This window comes from Bactrocera neohumeralis, chromosome 4 (assembly GCF_024586455.1).
Source record: "Bactrocera neohumeralis isolate Rockhampton chromosome 4, APGP_CSIRO_Bneo_wtdbg2-racon-allhic-juicebox.fasta_v2, whole genome shotgun sequence".
NCBI classification, from domain to species: Eukaryota; Metazoa; Arthropoda; class Insecta; order Diptera; family Tephritidae; genus Bactrocera; species Bactrocera neohumeralis.
In genome coordinates this window covers 65,669,532-65,683,076 of record NC_065921.1, presented here as the reverse complement: position 1 = coordinate 65,683,076, position 13,545 = coordinate 65,669,532, and the positions used below count along the sequence as shown (strand labels likewise).

At 34.2% G+C, this 13,545-nt stretch overlaps 3 protein-coding genes across 10 annotated transcripts in view; 2 read left to right on the top strand and 1 right to left on the bottom strand.

The window, feature by feature from the left end:
- Positions 1-1,246: 1,246 nt before the first annotated feature.
- On the top strand, positions 1,247-1,950 carry LOC126757636 (transmembrane protein 14 homolog). The gene is made up of 2 exons (XM_050471704.1): positions 1,247-1,439; positions 1,549-1,950. The coding sequence occupies exons 1-2, from the start codon at positions 1,364-1,366 to the stop codon at positions 1,806-1,808; spliced, it is 336 nt and encodes a 111-aa protein (XP_050327661.1). The 5' UTR covers positions 1,247-1,363; the 3' UTR covers positions 1,809-1,950.
- Positions 1,951-2,221: 271 nt separating this feature from the next.
- Positions 2,222-3,212, top strand: LOC126757635 (transmembrane protein 14 homolog). Of its 2 annotated transcripts, XM_050471703.1 has the most exons (3): positions 2,222-2,383; positions 2,442-2,802; positions 2,860-3,212. In XM_050471703.1, exons 1-2 carry the CDS (start codon positions 2,308-2,310, stop codon positions 2,765-2,767), a joined length of 402 nt encoding a protein of 133 aa, XP_050327660.1. In that variant the 5' UTR covers positions 2,222-2,307; the 3' UTR covers positions 2,768-2,802; positions 2,860-3,212. The 2 variants fall into 2 exon arrangements, with proteins under 2 accessions (XP_050327660.1, XP_050327659.1); XM_050471702.1 differs by having other exon boundaries at positions 2,442-3,212.
- The window catches only part of LOC126757634 (A disintegrin and metalloproteinase with thrombospondin motifs 5), a 160,593-nt gene continuing 150,189 nt past the window's right edge, over positions 3,142-13,545 (bottom strand). For 2 of the 7 annotated variants that reach the window (XM_050471694.1, XM_050471695.1), the window contains exons 11-16: positions 12,549-12,675; positions 10,990-11,154; positions 10,692-10,923; positions 10,467-10,531; positions 7,088-9,683; positions 3,142-4,466 (exon numbers count right to left, since the gene is read on the bottom strand). In XM_050471694.1, coding sequence (XP_050327651.1) covers positions 7,574-9,683; positions 10,467-10,531; positions 10,692-10,923; positions 10,990-11,154; positions 12,549-12,675 — 2,699 coding nt within the window. In that variant the 3' untranslated portion in view covers positions 3,142-4,466; positions 7,088-7,573. The remainder of the gene's footprint in view (positions 4,467-7,087; positions 9,684-10,466; positions 10,532-10,691; positions 10,924-10,989; positions 11,155-12,548; positions 12,676-13,545) is intronic. The other 5 variants (XM_050471696.1, XM_050471697.1, XM_050471699.1 and 2 more) reach the window with 5 other exon arrangements.

Genomic DNA, 13,545 nt, shown 5'->3' with positions numbered 1-13,545 from the left:
GGCCATCAATGCAGTCGAAATAACTGAAACGAACTGATAAATGGAACACAATGCTGCCACCTGTTCAAAAATAGTTCAGCATTACTTTATCAAATTCTGGAAGAATTTATGAAGAAATTATATTTACCAAAACTAAAGAATTTCAAAACTTATGTTATCATTGAAGAAATTTCAAACGACATCATAAATACCAAACAGCATTTTTTAAAGTTATAAGTGTCAGGCCATTCTATATTAACAAATAATCCCTCAAAGTTCCACTAAATTGCTTTGCTTAGTTCACTACAAACAACTCTACACCTGATCAGCGCTGCCAGATTCACGGATTTTTCCTGATTTTTCTAGTCTGAAAAAGGTCTTTTACATTTATACTCAGATATATCCGGAAAATTTCAAGTAATGAGATCTATTTTCTTTATTTATATAAAATGAATTCGGAAGACATGGCATATCGGTTTCTCATTTCAAAAAGCGAAGATAGAAAGAATCTCATTATTTGCTCGGTTGATCAAGAAAACTGAACGCTGTCGGACTCTAGACTTCTTTTACTTTCGCTTGCTCCATTTTCTCATATTTTTCTCGCACTTTCTTGCACCCTCTCCATGGTTCTGACTATTCGGGGAATGCTGAATTCGATGTTTGATTAACAAAGATAAGTAACTTGCTTAATTTAAGGGCGGTAGCTGGAATAATTTTAAAAATCTGGCAATACTTATGAAGCAATGAGTATCCTTATTCTTTATGTTAAGTGTAGTATGTACTTAACTAGTGACAAAAGGGTCACAACTTAAAAACTCTCAAAATCAGTTGCTGACAATTTATCAATTCAAAGTACACTTACTACACTACACGAGAAATTTGCTCATTGAGAGTGTTAATCCATTTGTAATATGAAATATGCAAAATTCCACAAATCTGTACATTAGCAGAGCCTTCGCAGAGCTCATTATGTGTAAATTAATGTTAAAGAATGTAATAAAGCTAAATTTGATTAAATTATATACTACAACTTTTTTTGATAAATCGAATGTTAAAATAATATATTGTATGTATTCGCCTATTTTCAATTTAACTCCTTTTCGAATATAAAAGGTTTCATACATACCTATTTATTAGTTTTACTATATTTTATACAATTTCATATTCAGTATTGTACATAAATAGATGTGAAGTCGGATTTTTTTGGATTTACTAACGCTCTGCCCACCTTTTTTTCCCAAATGTGCGGATTTACAGCGCAGAAGATGTGGCAACACGGCCCCTGATTACAAACACTGTGGATTAATTATTGTGCTTTTACTAACCCGTATTTTATCATATTTTGTTGAAGTTTATATTTTAATAAAACAATAATTTTTAAAAAATGTCAACAGACTTAATTGGATTTTTATATGCCGCAACTGTTGCCGCTGGTGGTATTATGGGCTATGTTAAAGCCGGTAAGCGCTAATGAACGTGTGCTGAAATTGTGCAACTCATTCTTATACCATCACTTTAGTTTCTTATATGAGTATAAATAATATTCATGTACATTTATCTGGATTTTAGGTTCCATACCATCATTGGGTGCTGGAGTGGCATTCGGTGCCATTCTCGGTGTGGGTGCATACTATAATTCGCAGGATCCGCCACGTCCACTCTTGCAGTTGGGCACTTCTGTGGCTTTGGCCGGTATCATGGGCTCACGTTGGCAACGATCTGGTAAAATGATGCCTGCTGGCATGATTTGCATTATATCTGTTGCAGCCATACTTCGAAATTTAATCACTTACAATCGTTACTTGCCATTACCGGGAAGACAACAGTAAATCTTTATGTAGTATATGCATATAAATCAGTTTGAGCGCTTGTAGTTAATTGCTGGCAGAAAAACTTGCCTTTTTTACACTCACACAGAGTAGAATATTTTGTTTATAATTAATTATAGACGTTAACATATGAACTTACTAAGAGTTGTCACATTTTATTAAGCTTGGTAACTGGACTTGTGGTTTGTACTTTAAAAGTTGAAATTTGTTACTATAATTTTTCAATGGAAATAAATATTTTAGCATTATTCTTGCTATATTTTGTATAATATTTTTTGTTTTCAGAGCATTTTGTAATCAGACTTTCATTGAAATAAAATTACTACTTTTTACGCTTAAGATTGTGTATTGACCTGTTTAATCAGAAATGATAACGCGCCCTATTTCAGAACTCACTTTATTTTTCAATCAATATTTGGACTATTTAAAATTTTTATTAAATGATTGAAATGACAATTCTCACTTTTGTTGTGAAAACGCCAATGTAATACAATTAGGAATGACTGTTGATGTGATGGGCTTTCTGTTGGCGGGCACATATACCGCATTGGGCGTTGTAAAAGCTATGGATAATGGTAATTAAAATATCACATTTCTCTTTTTTTATTATAAGAAAGTTTTTGTTTGTTTCAGACTCCTTTATTCAATTAGGAGCAAGTCTCATTGTTGGTAGTGTTCTAGGTTATGGTGCATATTTGAATTCAAAAGATCCCCCACGTCCTTTGTTTCAGTTGTCTACTGAACTTTTGTTGGCCGGCATAATGGGTACACGTTATACTTTGACAAGCGATGTTAACGATGGCGCATTATTTTTAGCCACAGCTGCTTCAGCGTTTTACAATTCTTATACTTATACCGAAGATTTAAGTAATCAAATTGATATTGACGACTTCTTGGGAAGAGTGGATAGTAGGAAAATCACTATTAAAATACCAGATATCAAAAAGGCGATGGAATAACTGAATATGAAATTTGTGAATATATATATGCATATGTATGTACATACATATATAAAGAGTTTAAATATTCATAATGCTTTTAACATGTTTAGAATAGTTACCTCGCCGCAATCTCCAAATTGATTTGGTGAATATTTCTGCCATAGTAAAAACAACTACAATAATCTTGTGTTAGGGGCTTTGTAACAACCCTACTATTAAACTCTCTCCTCGTACCTACAAAGCGGCCAATTAACAAAGTTTTTGCGGATTTTTGCGAACTTTATAGTTTTACAGCTGTGATAATAGATTATATCTTCAATACTTACGAGTTCGTATACTCTTACGCATAACAATAATGAAAAATGTTATTTTACAAAAATAATACACATATGTATCAATAAGCAAATTTTATTTTCAACAATTTTTAAATTTTTACAAACTCTAAATTAATGGTTTTCACATTCTTTCGCATTTAACTATAAGTATATTTTTTAATTAATGTATTTAGCTATATATATGTGTGAAACATGTATATCCTTTATTCGCCTTCTTACCTAAAATGTCAAATGACATATTCATACAATTATTAGACTTATGGTAAAATATTCACATAGTGTATTTCTTTATCATGTGTCTACAACACAATAAACATTTATATTTAAACAATATGTCAATGAATTGTATGTATGTATGTATGTTATAGGTCGTAGCTACTAATGAAATTTAGTTATTATTGTTTTTTTCTTGAATGCGAACATTCTATGCGTGTATTTCTTTCGTCTGTTTGAAACTAACATTATATAATGAATTTTACAAAATATGAGTTATTAGAATTCGCGCAAAACCATTTATTCACATATATAATAACTTCTTTTTTTTCAATATATATGTATGTATCTACATTTATTCATTCTAATGCACAAATGCATTTTACAGCTTTTAACAAAAAAGAACATAAAATTTATTTAAAAAATACAATTAAATTAAATATAATTATTCTTTAATTTACATATATATAATAATTAAAACCTAAAACAAATCAATAAATTCTAACTATGTTTCTTTTTAAAGTACGTATGAAATATTTAAATATGGATGTTCTCAAGTGTGGTTATGTGTGATCGATGCTTCTTGTATTTTTACGACGCATACATGTATGTTGTGTTGTACATAACTACATACTTAAGTAAATATTTTGGGTAGCATAGGGATATGTGCTGGTTTAAATGAAACCGTTTATGTAATTGCGTATGTATGTATGCGTGGCGCTGTATGATTTCATGCGTTTTATTTGATTAATATTCAGTTTTAACTGCTTCAACTAAATTCATGCATTAATTTCAACTATTTGTTTAGAAATGTAAATGTGTATGTTAATATTTGTTTGAAAAAATTTAAAATGGCAATGATGTGTCTTTTGCAAGCTGCCTAATTTAAATATACTAGTACGTAAATCTTTTACTAAATATGTGTTTATATCGACATAATATACGGCTGTTAATTGTTGTGGTTGTGTTGAGATGCTCGTTCATGTTACCGCTGCTGTCATCGTCAATTGCTGCCACATTTGTTTTTGCATTATATACTTCCGATCATATTTATGGGACGTCAAATCAAAATAGAAAACGTTATTTATATGAAAAACGTATGGCGGCGCCTTCACTCAGTCAGCAACGGAATTATTCTCTTCAAAAAGGAAACGCCTTCCAGTTAACCACTATACAGCGCACATAAAAAAGGAAACGGTAACAATTAGTAAACGTACATAATAAAGGGTGGTATGAATGAAAAGAAATCGAAAGTAGTCAGTAAATGTGAAATGTGTAATGTATTTTAAAATAATTACGCAAATAATAAATATATGTATGTACGAAGAAAATAACAAAAATAAGTAACAAAATAAAAACTAAAATAAATAAAAAAAACTGTAACCCTAAATATGAATTAATCGGTATGCATATAAAGAAATGCAAGTATGTTGTTACTAATGAAGCCAGAATTGTTTATTTTTGGTGTAATTTGTTAAGTTTTTTATATCTAAAATATATTTATTTATTAAATTTTTTGATTTTATGATGAGTGATGTGTATTTGCCGCCACTGTCATGCAAAATTTCGTAGTTCAAGATGATGCTGGTTTTAGTTTTTAATTTAATTTACATTTCAAATGCAAATTAAAATGTTTGTATGTGTATTTTTTTAGTTGACGAGTTTAAATTTTGAGTATTCTTATATATTTTATAATATAATATGCGAAAGTTTAAATTTGTTTCAATGCATTTCAAATATCCATAATAGTATAAGGTTGATGGTGTTTATTTTATACTTCTCCTTAACGTTGTAATTTATAACCATATTCCACGTTCCAGCTGTATTACGCAATGCGTTTATATGTATGTAGGTAGTTATCCAATACATCCAGTTAAACTAAATTAAATTATATGTACTACATGCTAAGTATTCCAGAAACCTGCTGCTGTTGCTATAACTTTGCATAAGTTTTTGTCTAAACATCCATATCCAAATTTTAAATTGAATTTATGCATTTTTAATATGCATAATAAATGCCTTTGTATGTATGTGGTTTCTCATAAATTTATGCGTTTGTGAAATTATATGGGTTTTTATACTCTTTATATGTTCTACTGATGTTCTTTAATGCTTAGACACCATTTAATCCTTTTTATTTGTCTTGTTTTAGTAATGCAATATATGTATGACTGATTAGCTAATGCTACATGTGTACTGTATTAAGTGTTGCAGTGTTGCATATGATTGTGTTCTTGGTGTTGGTGAAAATAGTGGACAGTGTTTTTGTTGTTTTTATGAGTTCCATTGTTTCTGTGTGAATGCGAATGTGAGTACAAACATTTTTTGTTATAATTTTTCATTTGTGTGACCCTGTACTTCATACCGGTTGATTGGATGAGCATAGAAGAAGAATAGTGTAGAGAATATAAGTTGAAATAAAGTGCGCCAATTCGTTAAAAAAAAGAAAGTTCGCGTAACTGTAATTGTTTGCAAAATTCTTGTGATAAAATGCTTTTAAATTTCTTCAAATATTGTAAAAACTGTGTACTAACAAATGCCGCTACATTGCCTATGATGAGATAATACTTTAAATAAGTCTAAGAGTGTTTGCGGAATTTTAGGTAATGGAACTTGCCATAGGCAGTAGTGGAGCAGCTATTAGTGATAATATTGTGAAAACAAGTACAAATTGTCTGTATACAACTAAATAGTTGCTTTTGTATTATTTGGGAAAGCTAATATGTGTGTAAAGTGTATTTTCTGCATTGCAATATGCTGTGGAGATTCTTCAGCGATTTGAGAATGTGCCACGGACACTTTATTTGTAAATGTTGAAGTGAACTTCACTTGAGTTTAAATCCGATTGCTGTTTAGATTTTACTTTTTCTCAAAATTAACGGAAAAATGTGCATGAAAAGGAAGATAAAGAGTATGAATAGCAACCAATAAGTTAAGAAGATGAAGTATTAATATTAACAAGTCAATGAAACTATGTATGTGTGGTGAATGCATGCAAACATTTCACAAGTGATATGATCACATTTTGCATTGTTTGTGTGTATAAATGAGTGCCTTATGCAGTATATTTTAACTATGACTGTGTTCTAGCGGATTACTTGTAAAGCACATATGACCAACATATGCAAATTTTACAATATTTTGCATTTTTTAAATATGTTTTTTGTTAACGATGACATTAAAGGATGCCAGTTCAATTTATTACGCAGTTAACGGCAAAAATGTGTTAAAACGTAGCATACGCATACTGCTCTACCATATACCAAGCAAATGGTGGCTTATGCGCTCTGACTTTAATAAATTAGCACCAATTGTTCAATGATGAAGCAAATTATTTTTTTTTGCGCACGGAGAAGCAGTACTTAATATCCACCTACAAAGTGAGTAAAGCTAATTCTGCGCAGGCAAATACGCTATATTTAAAATTAATGTGCAGATGGGGTTATGTTGCCACTTCATTTTCGCTTATCCGAGAAATGGGCGTCAAAATGTTGCACCGCGGCGAATTTGCGCTACACCTTATGGCCGCCTAAGTATTAATTCATGCAGCAATTATATAATTTTAAGTACCTAATTCCATGCGTAATGCTTTTAAAATAAAATTCATTACCAGGCCGTGCCTAATAACGGTTAGTTGTGCTTTTTTCACATGTTTATATAAAGCATACTCCAAGCTTCCGTTAACTGTATATTATATACCGTTGCATTTTATTAATGATTACTAAACTCTCCCAAGGTAATGCATGCCGTATCCAAAATTATATTGAAATCTTGTATTAAGTTTGCTTACCGCATTTTTGTAGATTGGCAACGAAAGTCGATAGTAACCGTGTAGTTATTTGTAATGCTTCTGAGGAAGAGAAGCGTGTGCGCTGTGTTTGCGTTTTATGTGAGCGTAGTTGATTATGTGAAAATCGCTTGGGCGGCTATAGCGCTAAGCAAGCAGAATAACCGGTACATTTGGCGTGGCGTTTCGCGTACTAAATATTATTTTTTCTGCTAACTGACAAATAATTTGAAAAAAAAATAGCTGCTTGTCAGAATGACAAGTTGGTAACTCTGCGTTTTTTCTAACGCTGTGTGTAGTGGCGTACAGTAGTGTGTGTGCGTGATTGCTGAACGCAACGGTATTGCGCACATGAAGTGAGAAAGTAATGTAATCCTCTTGGCGCTTTAAATGCTAAATATATAAATAGAATTACAAACTAAATATGGTGCTATAGCAGAACAAATGTAAACGCTGGCGTCACTTACGCACAAACTTTACGTATTGTCTTCATTTAATTTGCGTACGCAACAATTGACGACGTATTAGTTTTTGTGTTCTGATTTTATGTGCTTTTTGTTGTGATGTTTGTTGATTTTGTTGTTCTTGTGCGGATGTTGTTGTTGTTTTTGTTGAGGATGACTGTTGTGCTTGCTGTTGCTGTTCCAGCAAGCTTGGCAAATTATTTGTATTATCACCTAAATAATTTGTAACATATGCTGGTTGTTGTGTTGTTGTCGCGATGTGTGTTGCCACATCGCTCACAACATGTTCGTGCACTTGCTCGTGTGCATCATCATATGACGTACGACTGTTTGCAGCAGCATTGTGACTCGAAATGCGTGTAAGTTTTTTGTGATTTCTATTTGAATTGTTGTTGTTGTAGCTGTTACCATGATTAATGTAAATGTTGCTATCGCTACTATTACCAACACTACCATCAACACCACTACTACCTCCCACACTACTACTTTTACTATTCGATAAATTTTGCGTACGTTTGAGAAAGTGACTGCCGAACGTTTCCGCCGGCGCACGCTTCACCGGTTCGTTCTCGGGCGTATCGGCAGCTGGTACTGCTTTGCCGACGACGCCACTGCCCACCACACTCGATGTCGACATTGTGGTGCTCGTGGTGGTGGCCGTCAGTGTGGCCGTTGTGTCCGTTGGCGCATTAAGCGCTTGCAGTTTCTTCAAATAGGCGTCAAGAAATGTTGCCGGCCTTTGCAGCGCTTTATTGTTATTGTTATTATTGCCGTTACTGCCGCCATTGCTGCTGCTGCGAGTCGGTGCTGACGGTGGCGGCGCTGGTTGTGTGTTTTGTTGTTGTTGTGCACTCACGTTTATGGTTGTTGCTGTATTGAACTTACGTTTCTGTTGCTTGTCATCTATTGCCTCATTGCTCGCGTCATCATCCGCGTCCACATTGCTGTCATTCACATTGTCCTCGTTGTCATCGATGTCGTCCGCATTGTTGCGATTGTTGTTGTTCAGCAACGCCGACTGTTGCTGTAATTTCGCGGCCGCACTCCCCGTATTGCTATAATTTGAATTAGTTGTGTTGGTTGTAACGGTTTGCTTTACTGTTGCTGTACGTTTGCTATTACTCAAAATACTACTACTACTATCGCCAGCGCTGACGTTGTCGCCAGTGTGCGCTCGCAGGAAACCTAAATAATATTGTAACTGTTTGCGTAATTCATGCGTGTAAATTTGGAAGAGGTTAGGTTGTGCGGTTGGTGGTGTTGTTGCTGTGGTTGTGGTGGTTGGTTTGCGCTGTTGAATTTGTGTTAATTTTGCCAATCTGGTTGTGTGTTGGTGTGGTTGTGGTTGGATTTCGGGTTCTGATTTGCTTTGTGTTAGCATAGTTTTTGCTTTGGCATTATTTTCGTCCACTACGCTCAGTATAGGCTGTTTTTCGCTTTTATTAAGGTCAATATACTCAGCAACTTGCAACGCGCCAGTATCCTCAACAACTGTTTGATTGTCACTGTTACTATTACTACTATTATTACTACCTGAACTACTACTATTTGTGCTACTAACGCCACTACTACTGCTCGTACTGCTGGTCACGCTCGTTTGCACAACGACTGCGCCCTGCGGCAACTTTGTTTGTGGCATATGAGCGGATGCCACTTTGTCTGCCACTTTCGCCTTTGCGGCAGTCTCTATGGTTGCCACATCGGCGGCATTCGTGGCGGCGCCGGTTAGCGCGTTTACCTGCGCCGCTTGTCCCAAAAGCTGTTGCCATTGTGGATTCTGTGCTAAAAACCTGGCTAAAAATTCTAAAGTACCCTGTTGCACTTGCCGTTGCTGATTGTTGTTGTGTTGGTGTCGTGAGTGTGTCTCCAAGGTGATCGTGGTGCGTGAGTCCGTTTGTGTCGGTGTATGTGTATTGCTGGTGGTTATCGTTTTTGTTGTAATACGTTTGGGATCGGAAGTGTCGTCGACTTCGCGTGACGTCTTCTCCACCGTATTACCGAAACGTTGCTGGGTCGTAGGTGTACTCTTAGCCAAGACGTTCGGTAGATCCTGCTCTTCTTCGCTACTTACATTCTCCCCCTCATCTTCTTCTTCGCTACTAGTATCAGTATTTTCGGTGCCACTGTTGTTGTCACTGTATTGTTGTTGTTTTGTGTTTAATTTTTTTCATTTCAGTTTTGTGTTAGCGGTGTTGTTATGTTATCGATTGTTTTTTGGGTTGGTTTTGTTTTTGTTGATTTCGTGGTGTGACAGTGTTGCAATTTTTTGTGTTGTTGTTAAGCAGTTGTTTGTTGCGATTGTTGTTGTGGTTTTGGGTATGTAAAAATTTTGTTGGATTATTTTGTTGTAATTTTCAAACTATTTACATTGAACATGTACATATATACAAAAATTTACAAATTCGAAAATAAAATCAACTGTGTTTTAGTGTAAGTGTTTATATGTGTAGGTAAAAAGTGTAAATATAGTGTTCACTAAAGTATATATGTACATTTTGTATAAAATATATTCTACGCTAAGAATTTTGCTAACCAAAAACTTTCATGTATAGGCAATAAATTTGTTTTTGTACAACAAAAAATTATGCATTACAAATTTGAACCAAAAAATGTTAAACAAAAGACCAGTTAACTGTAAATTATTGTTTAAAAAATTGCTTCTTATTTAAAGCCAACGAGTAACGTTATTGTAAACAGTTATAACTGTAAAAGTCACCATACTAGTAACAATGACCGATACCGTTATATAGTAAATTAAAATTGTTTAACCAAACTAAAAGTAAAAAACTACAAAACTATAAAAATTTACTACTAAAAACTTGACATTCGGAGATATTTGAATTGAATAAAAAAATAAAATTTTGAACTATAAACACCTATGTATATAAGATTTGGCGATTGAAAAAGCGTGTACTTACTTGTAAGAACGGTAAGCTGGTATGACATTTGAAGTAGCTGGCGTACACCGACCGTCCAGACACGTCTAGCGTGGAGAGTGAATTTTTTTTAATTAAAATTTTTCATAATAATATTTTTTGAGCATTAAATTTTTTTAAATGCTTTTATTTTAATGCATTTGCAAAATTATATTACTCTCAGTAAACTCTCCAAAATATAAAATATTTAACACTACAATTACTCACCAGCCCGCTGCCACATGTGGAACCCTCCGCGGCCGGCCGATATGCCACACAGTAGCCCGTCTGCGCATCGAAACAGAATAGTTGCGCGCACACGCGCTCATCCTTGAAGCAAGCGTACGTGCCGCGATCGCGACGACACTGCGCGTCCAGCGAGAGCAGTGTGCCGGGCAATGCGCGTCCCAGCGCGCTGTCTTCATGCGGTGCATTGTGCAAGCAGGTGGCGGTGTCGCCGCTATAAATAATTAATAAAGAAGTTATATTTAACAATAAAAAGTACGTTTTTGTTGGCGCTACTCACTTCAAGAAGTGATGGAAACTCTGTATGGTGCATGGTGACCACCGGAAACCGCGCTCGGTGTGTCGCAAATCGGACATTATGTAGCCGTCCTCCCAGCGGCAGCGCTGTGCACCCGGACCGCCGAGGTAGCTGGGTGGTGGTGAGCCGTCGTGAACGGCGCCGAGCCTGTGTGTGTGTATGGAATAGCATGTCAGAAATGTGTGGGCAAAAAGCGTATAGTTTACAGTTATAATTTGTGTTTTTGTTTTCAACGTTAGTTTTTGCAAAATACCATATTCAAGTGTGTTACTTATTTCTTGCACTATTGGCTGACGAAGGAAATGCAAACGAGTTTGTCTGCATGTTAATGCGCATATGTCAATGGTGACAGCGGAAATCGCTGTAATAGTTGGGCTAGGCAATCGGCTAGAAACGTTGTCAAGTGTTTTTTCGTGTTTTTAGCATGTTTGCATTGTTGTTGCTTTTTTTAAGAAAAAGTGTTGTAGTCAATAAAAAATTGCACTTTACGAAACACTCTGTGCTGTGATGTGAGTACACTTTATGTTGGTGAGTTATCGATAATAGCTGCTTATCGTTTCTTATCGGTTCAAACTAATCAGTGCTTTCTTTATGAGTGACGCTTACAAGAGTGTGAAGATAATGTTCTGATATTTTATTTTCCAAATATATTAGGGGTATTCTCTTGCTCTTGCAAAACCCTTGCACGGTGCAAGAATTGCATATATTTCCTCTTGGTGCACCGGCACAACAACAAACACACGCAGAGAATTATTTGCAATGGCTGTAAAATATGTCAGACCAAAACCTATGTATATTTGCGTGCAATGTCACGCAAAAACATAATTGCAACCCTGTTTTAGCTGTCATTTTACTTAAATACATATTTTGATGTTAAATTGTTGAGGAAGGTAAATTTTAAATAGATTCTATAATTTCTATTTAAATTATAAAGATTTGTTATAGTTTTTTTGTTAAGAATGAATGCAGAATGTGCGCCAATTCATAATAGCCATGCACAATAGTCATTTACAATAAATTGACCAAATCAGCTGTTCATATATCAGCAGATTCTGCAATGGGTGCTTTCGTGCCCTTGTATATTTCGGTATAGGATTTTTGCAATCTGCAATCTTGCAAGAGCAAGAGAATACCCCTATTAAGTTTCACGGATATCCTATAAAATATGTATCTATATACACGTGATGAGCTAAATCGACCGATCCAAGTCCGTCTGTCATTCTTTTGAGATATCAAATTGATTTTGCCCACGTCCTTTTCTTACCAAGAAGCTCTACATTTGTCAGAACCGCTGATATCAGACCACTTTTGCTTATAACTGTCATAGAAACTGACCGATCAAAATTAAGTTCCTGTATCGAAAACTGTTTCATTTTACAAGTGAGGAAACAGCAAGGCAACGCTACATTTGCAATATATTGCTTATCAAAAGTTTATCGATGCAATCGAAGTTAAAGTTTTTTCTTAATATATGTATATTTAAAAAAATATATATATATTATTTAATTTTTTGCAATCTATATGGATTTCTTAGTACTTACAAGTGTCCAACTTCATGGGCAGCCACAATAATTCCGCTGAAACCGCCGGTATCCTCAATGATGGCAACACTGTTGACTTTTTCCAAACGCTTGTTCACAACGCAGGCACCGCCAACATATGCAAAACCTTTTCGTATGCGTTTTTATAACAAATACAACACAATTTTTGCAATGCAAACACCATACATTGATTGAAGACAAAAAAAGTGTAAGAAAAAACTTAGCAATTAGTACAAGAATATGTATGTTTGTGTGCGCATAGTTATCTAAGCAAGCAGTAGGAAGTTGACAATTTACTCAAAAATTAAACCGAAACCATGACTTAAAAAATAATAAAAAATTAGATTAAAAATTACCAGTTTTTTTTATTAGAAATAGCTTTGTGCTGCGAAATATGTGTAAACAAGTAAGTGAAAAAAATTGCTAAAATTGCTTAATGCCAGCAGCTAGCATTTATTGCAATATTTCGCTTAAAAAAAGCTGGTAATCCAATCAAAATTTCTGTGCTCGTATGTGCGTGTGCTTGTGTGACAAGGTAGTTGATGTATTTGAGGCGTGACGCAATTATGACATAAAATATGAGTATGAACACCGATCAGCAATCAATTAATACTCTTTTTTTTCCAAAAGCAAATGTGTTGTAAAATAAGCTGTGAATTTTTGTGATAAGATCAGTGCAAAATGTCTGACGAGTTTTTATTATTTTTATGTGAAAAAGTATTATATACATATTCTTTAATAACATAACCTCACCATGCAACTTTTCTAAAGTAGCAGAAAATGCGGGTTAGTCTTTATTTTTATATAATTATTTTGGAAAATTTATATTTATAAGTAACTAACATCAAAAACAACTTTTCGAGCTATGTTAGAATTTTACAAACTATCTTCGAATTTTACGAATGAACTTCGAAGTTTACAAACTACATTCAAAAATCGTTATCTAAAAATTTCTTATTTTACTTAATTTAAAGTAGATACGCAATTGTGTTTTTGC

What these genes read in the sequence shown, in the direction of transcription:
- LOC126757636 (XM_050471704.1), top strand. Translation starts at nt 1,364, where the DNA reads ATGTCAACAGACTTAATTGGATTTTTATATGCCGCAACTGTTGCCGCT. An exon ending in TATGGGCTATGTTAAAGCCG is followed by an intron (nt 1,440 to 1,548) that starts GTAAGCGCTAAT and finishes TCTGGATTTTAG; the next exon opens with GTTCCATACCATCATTGGGT.
- LOC126757635 (XM_050471703.1), top strand. Translation starts at nt 2,308, where the DNA reads ATGACTGTTGATGTGATGGGCTTTCTGTTGGCGGGCACATATACCGCA. An exon ending in TGTAAAAGCTATGGATAATG is followed by an intron (nt 2,384 to 2,441) that starts GTAATTAAAATA and finishes TGTTTGTTTCAG; the next exon opens with ACTCCTTTATTCAATTAGGA.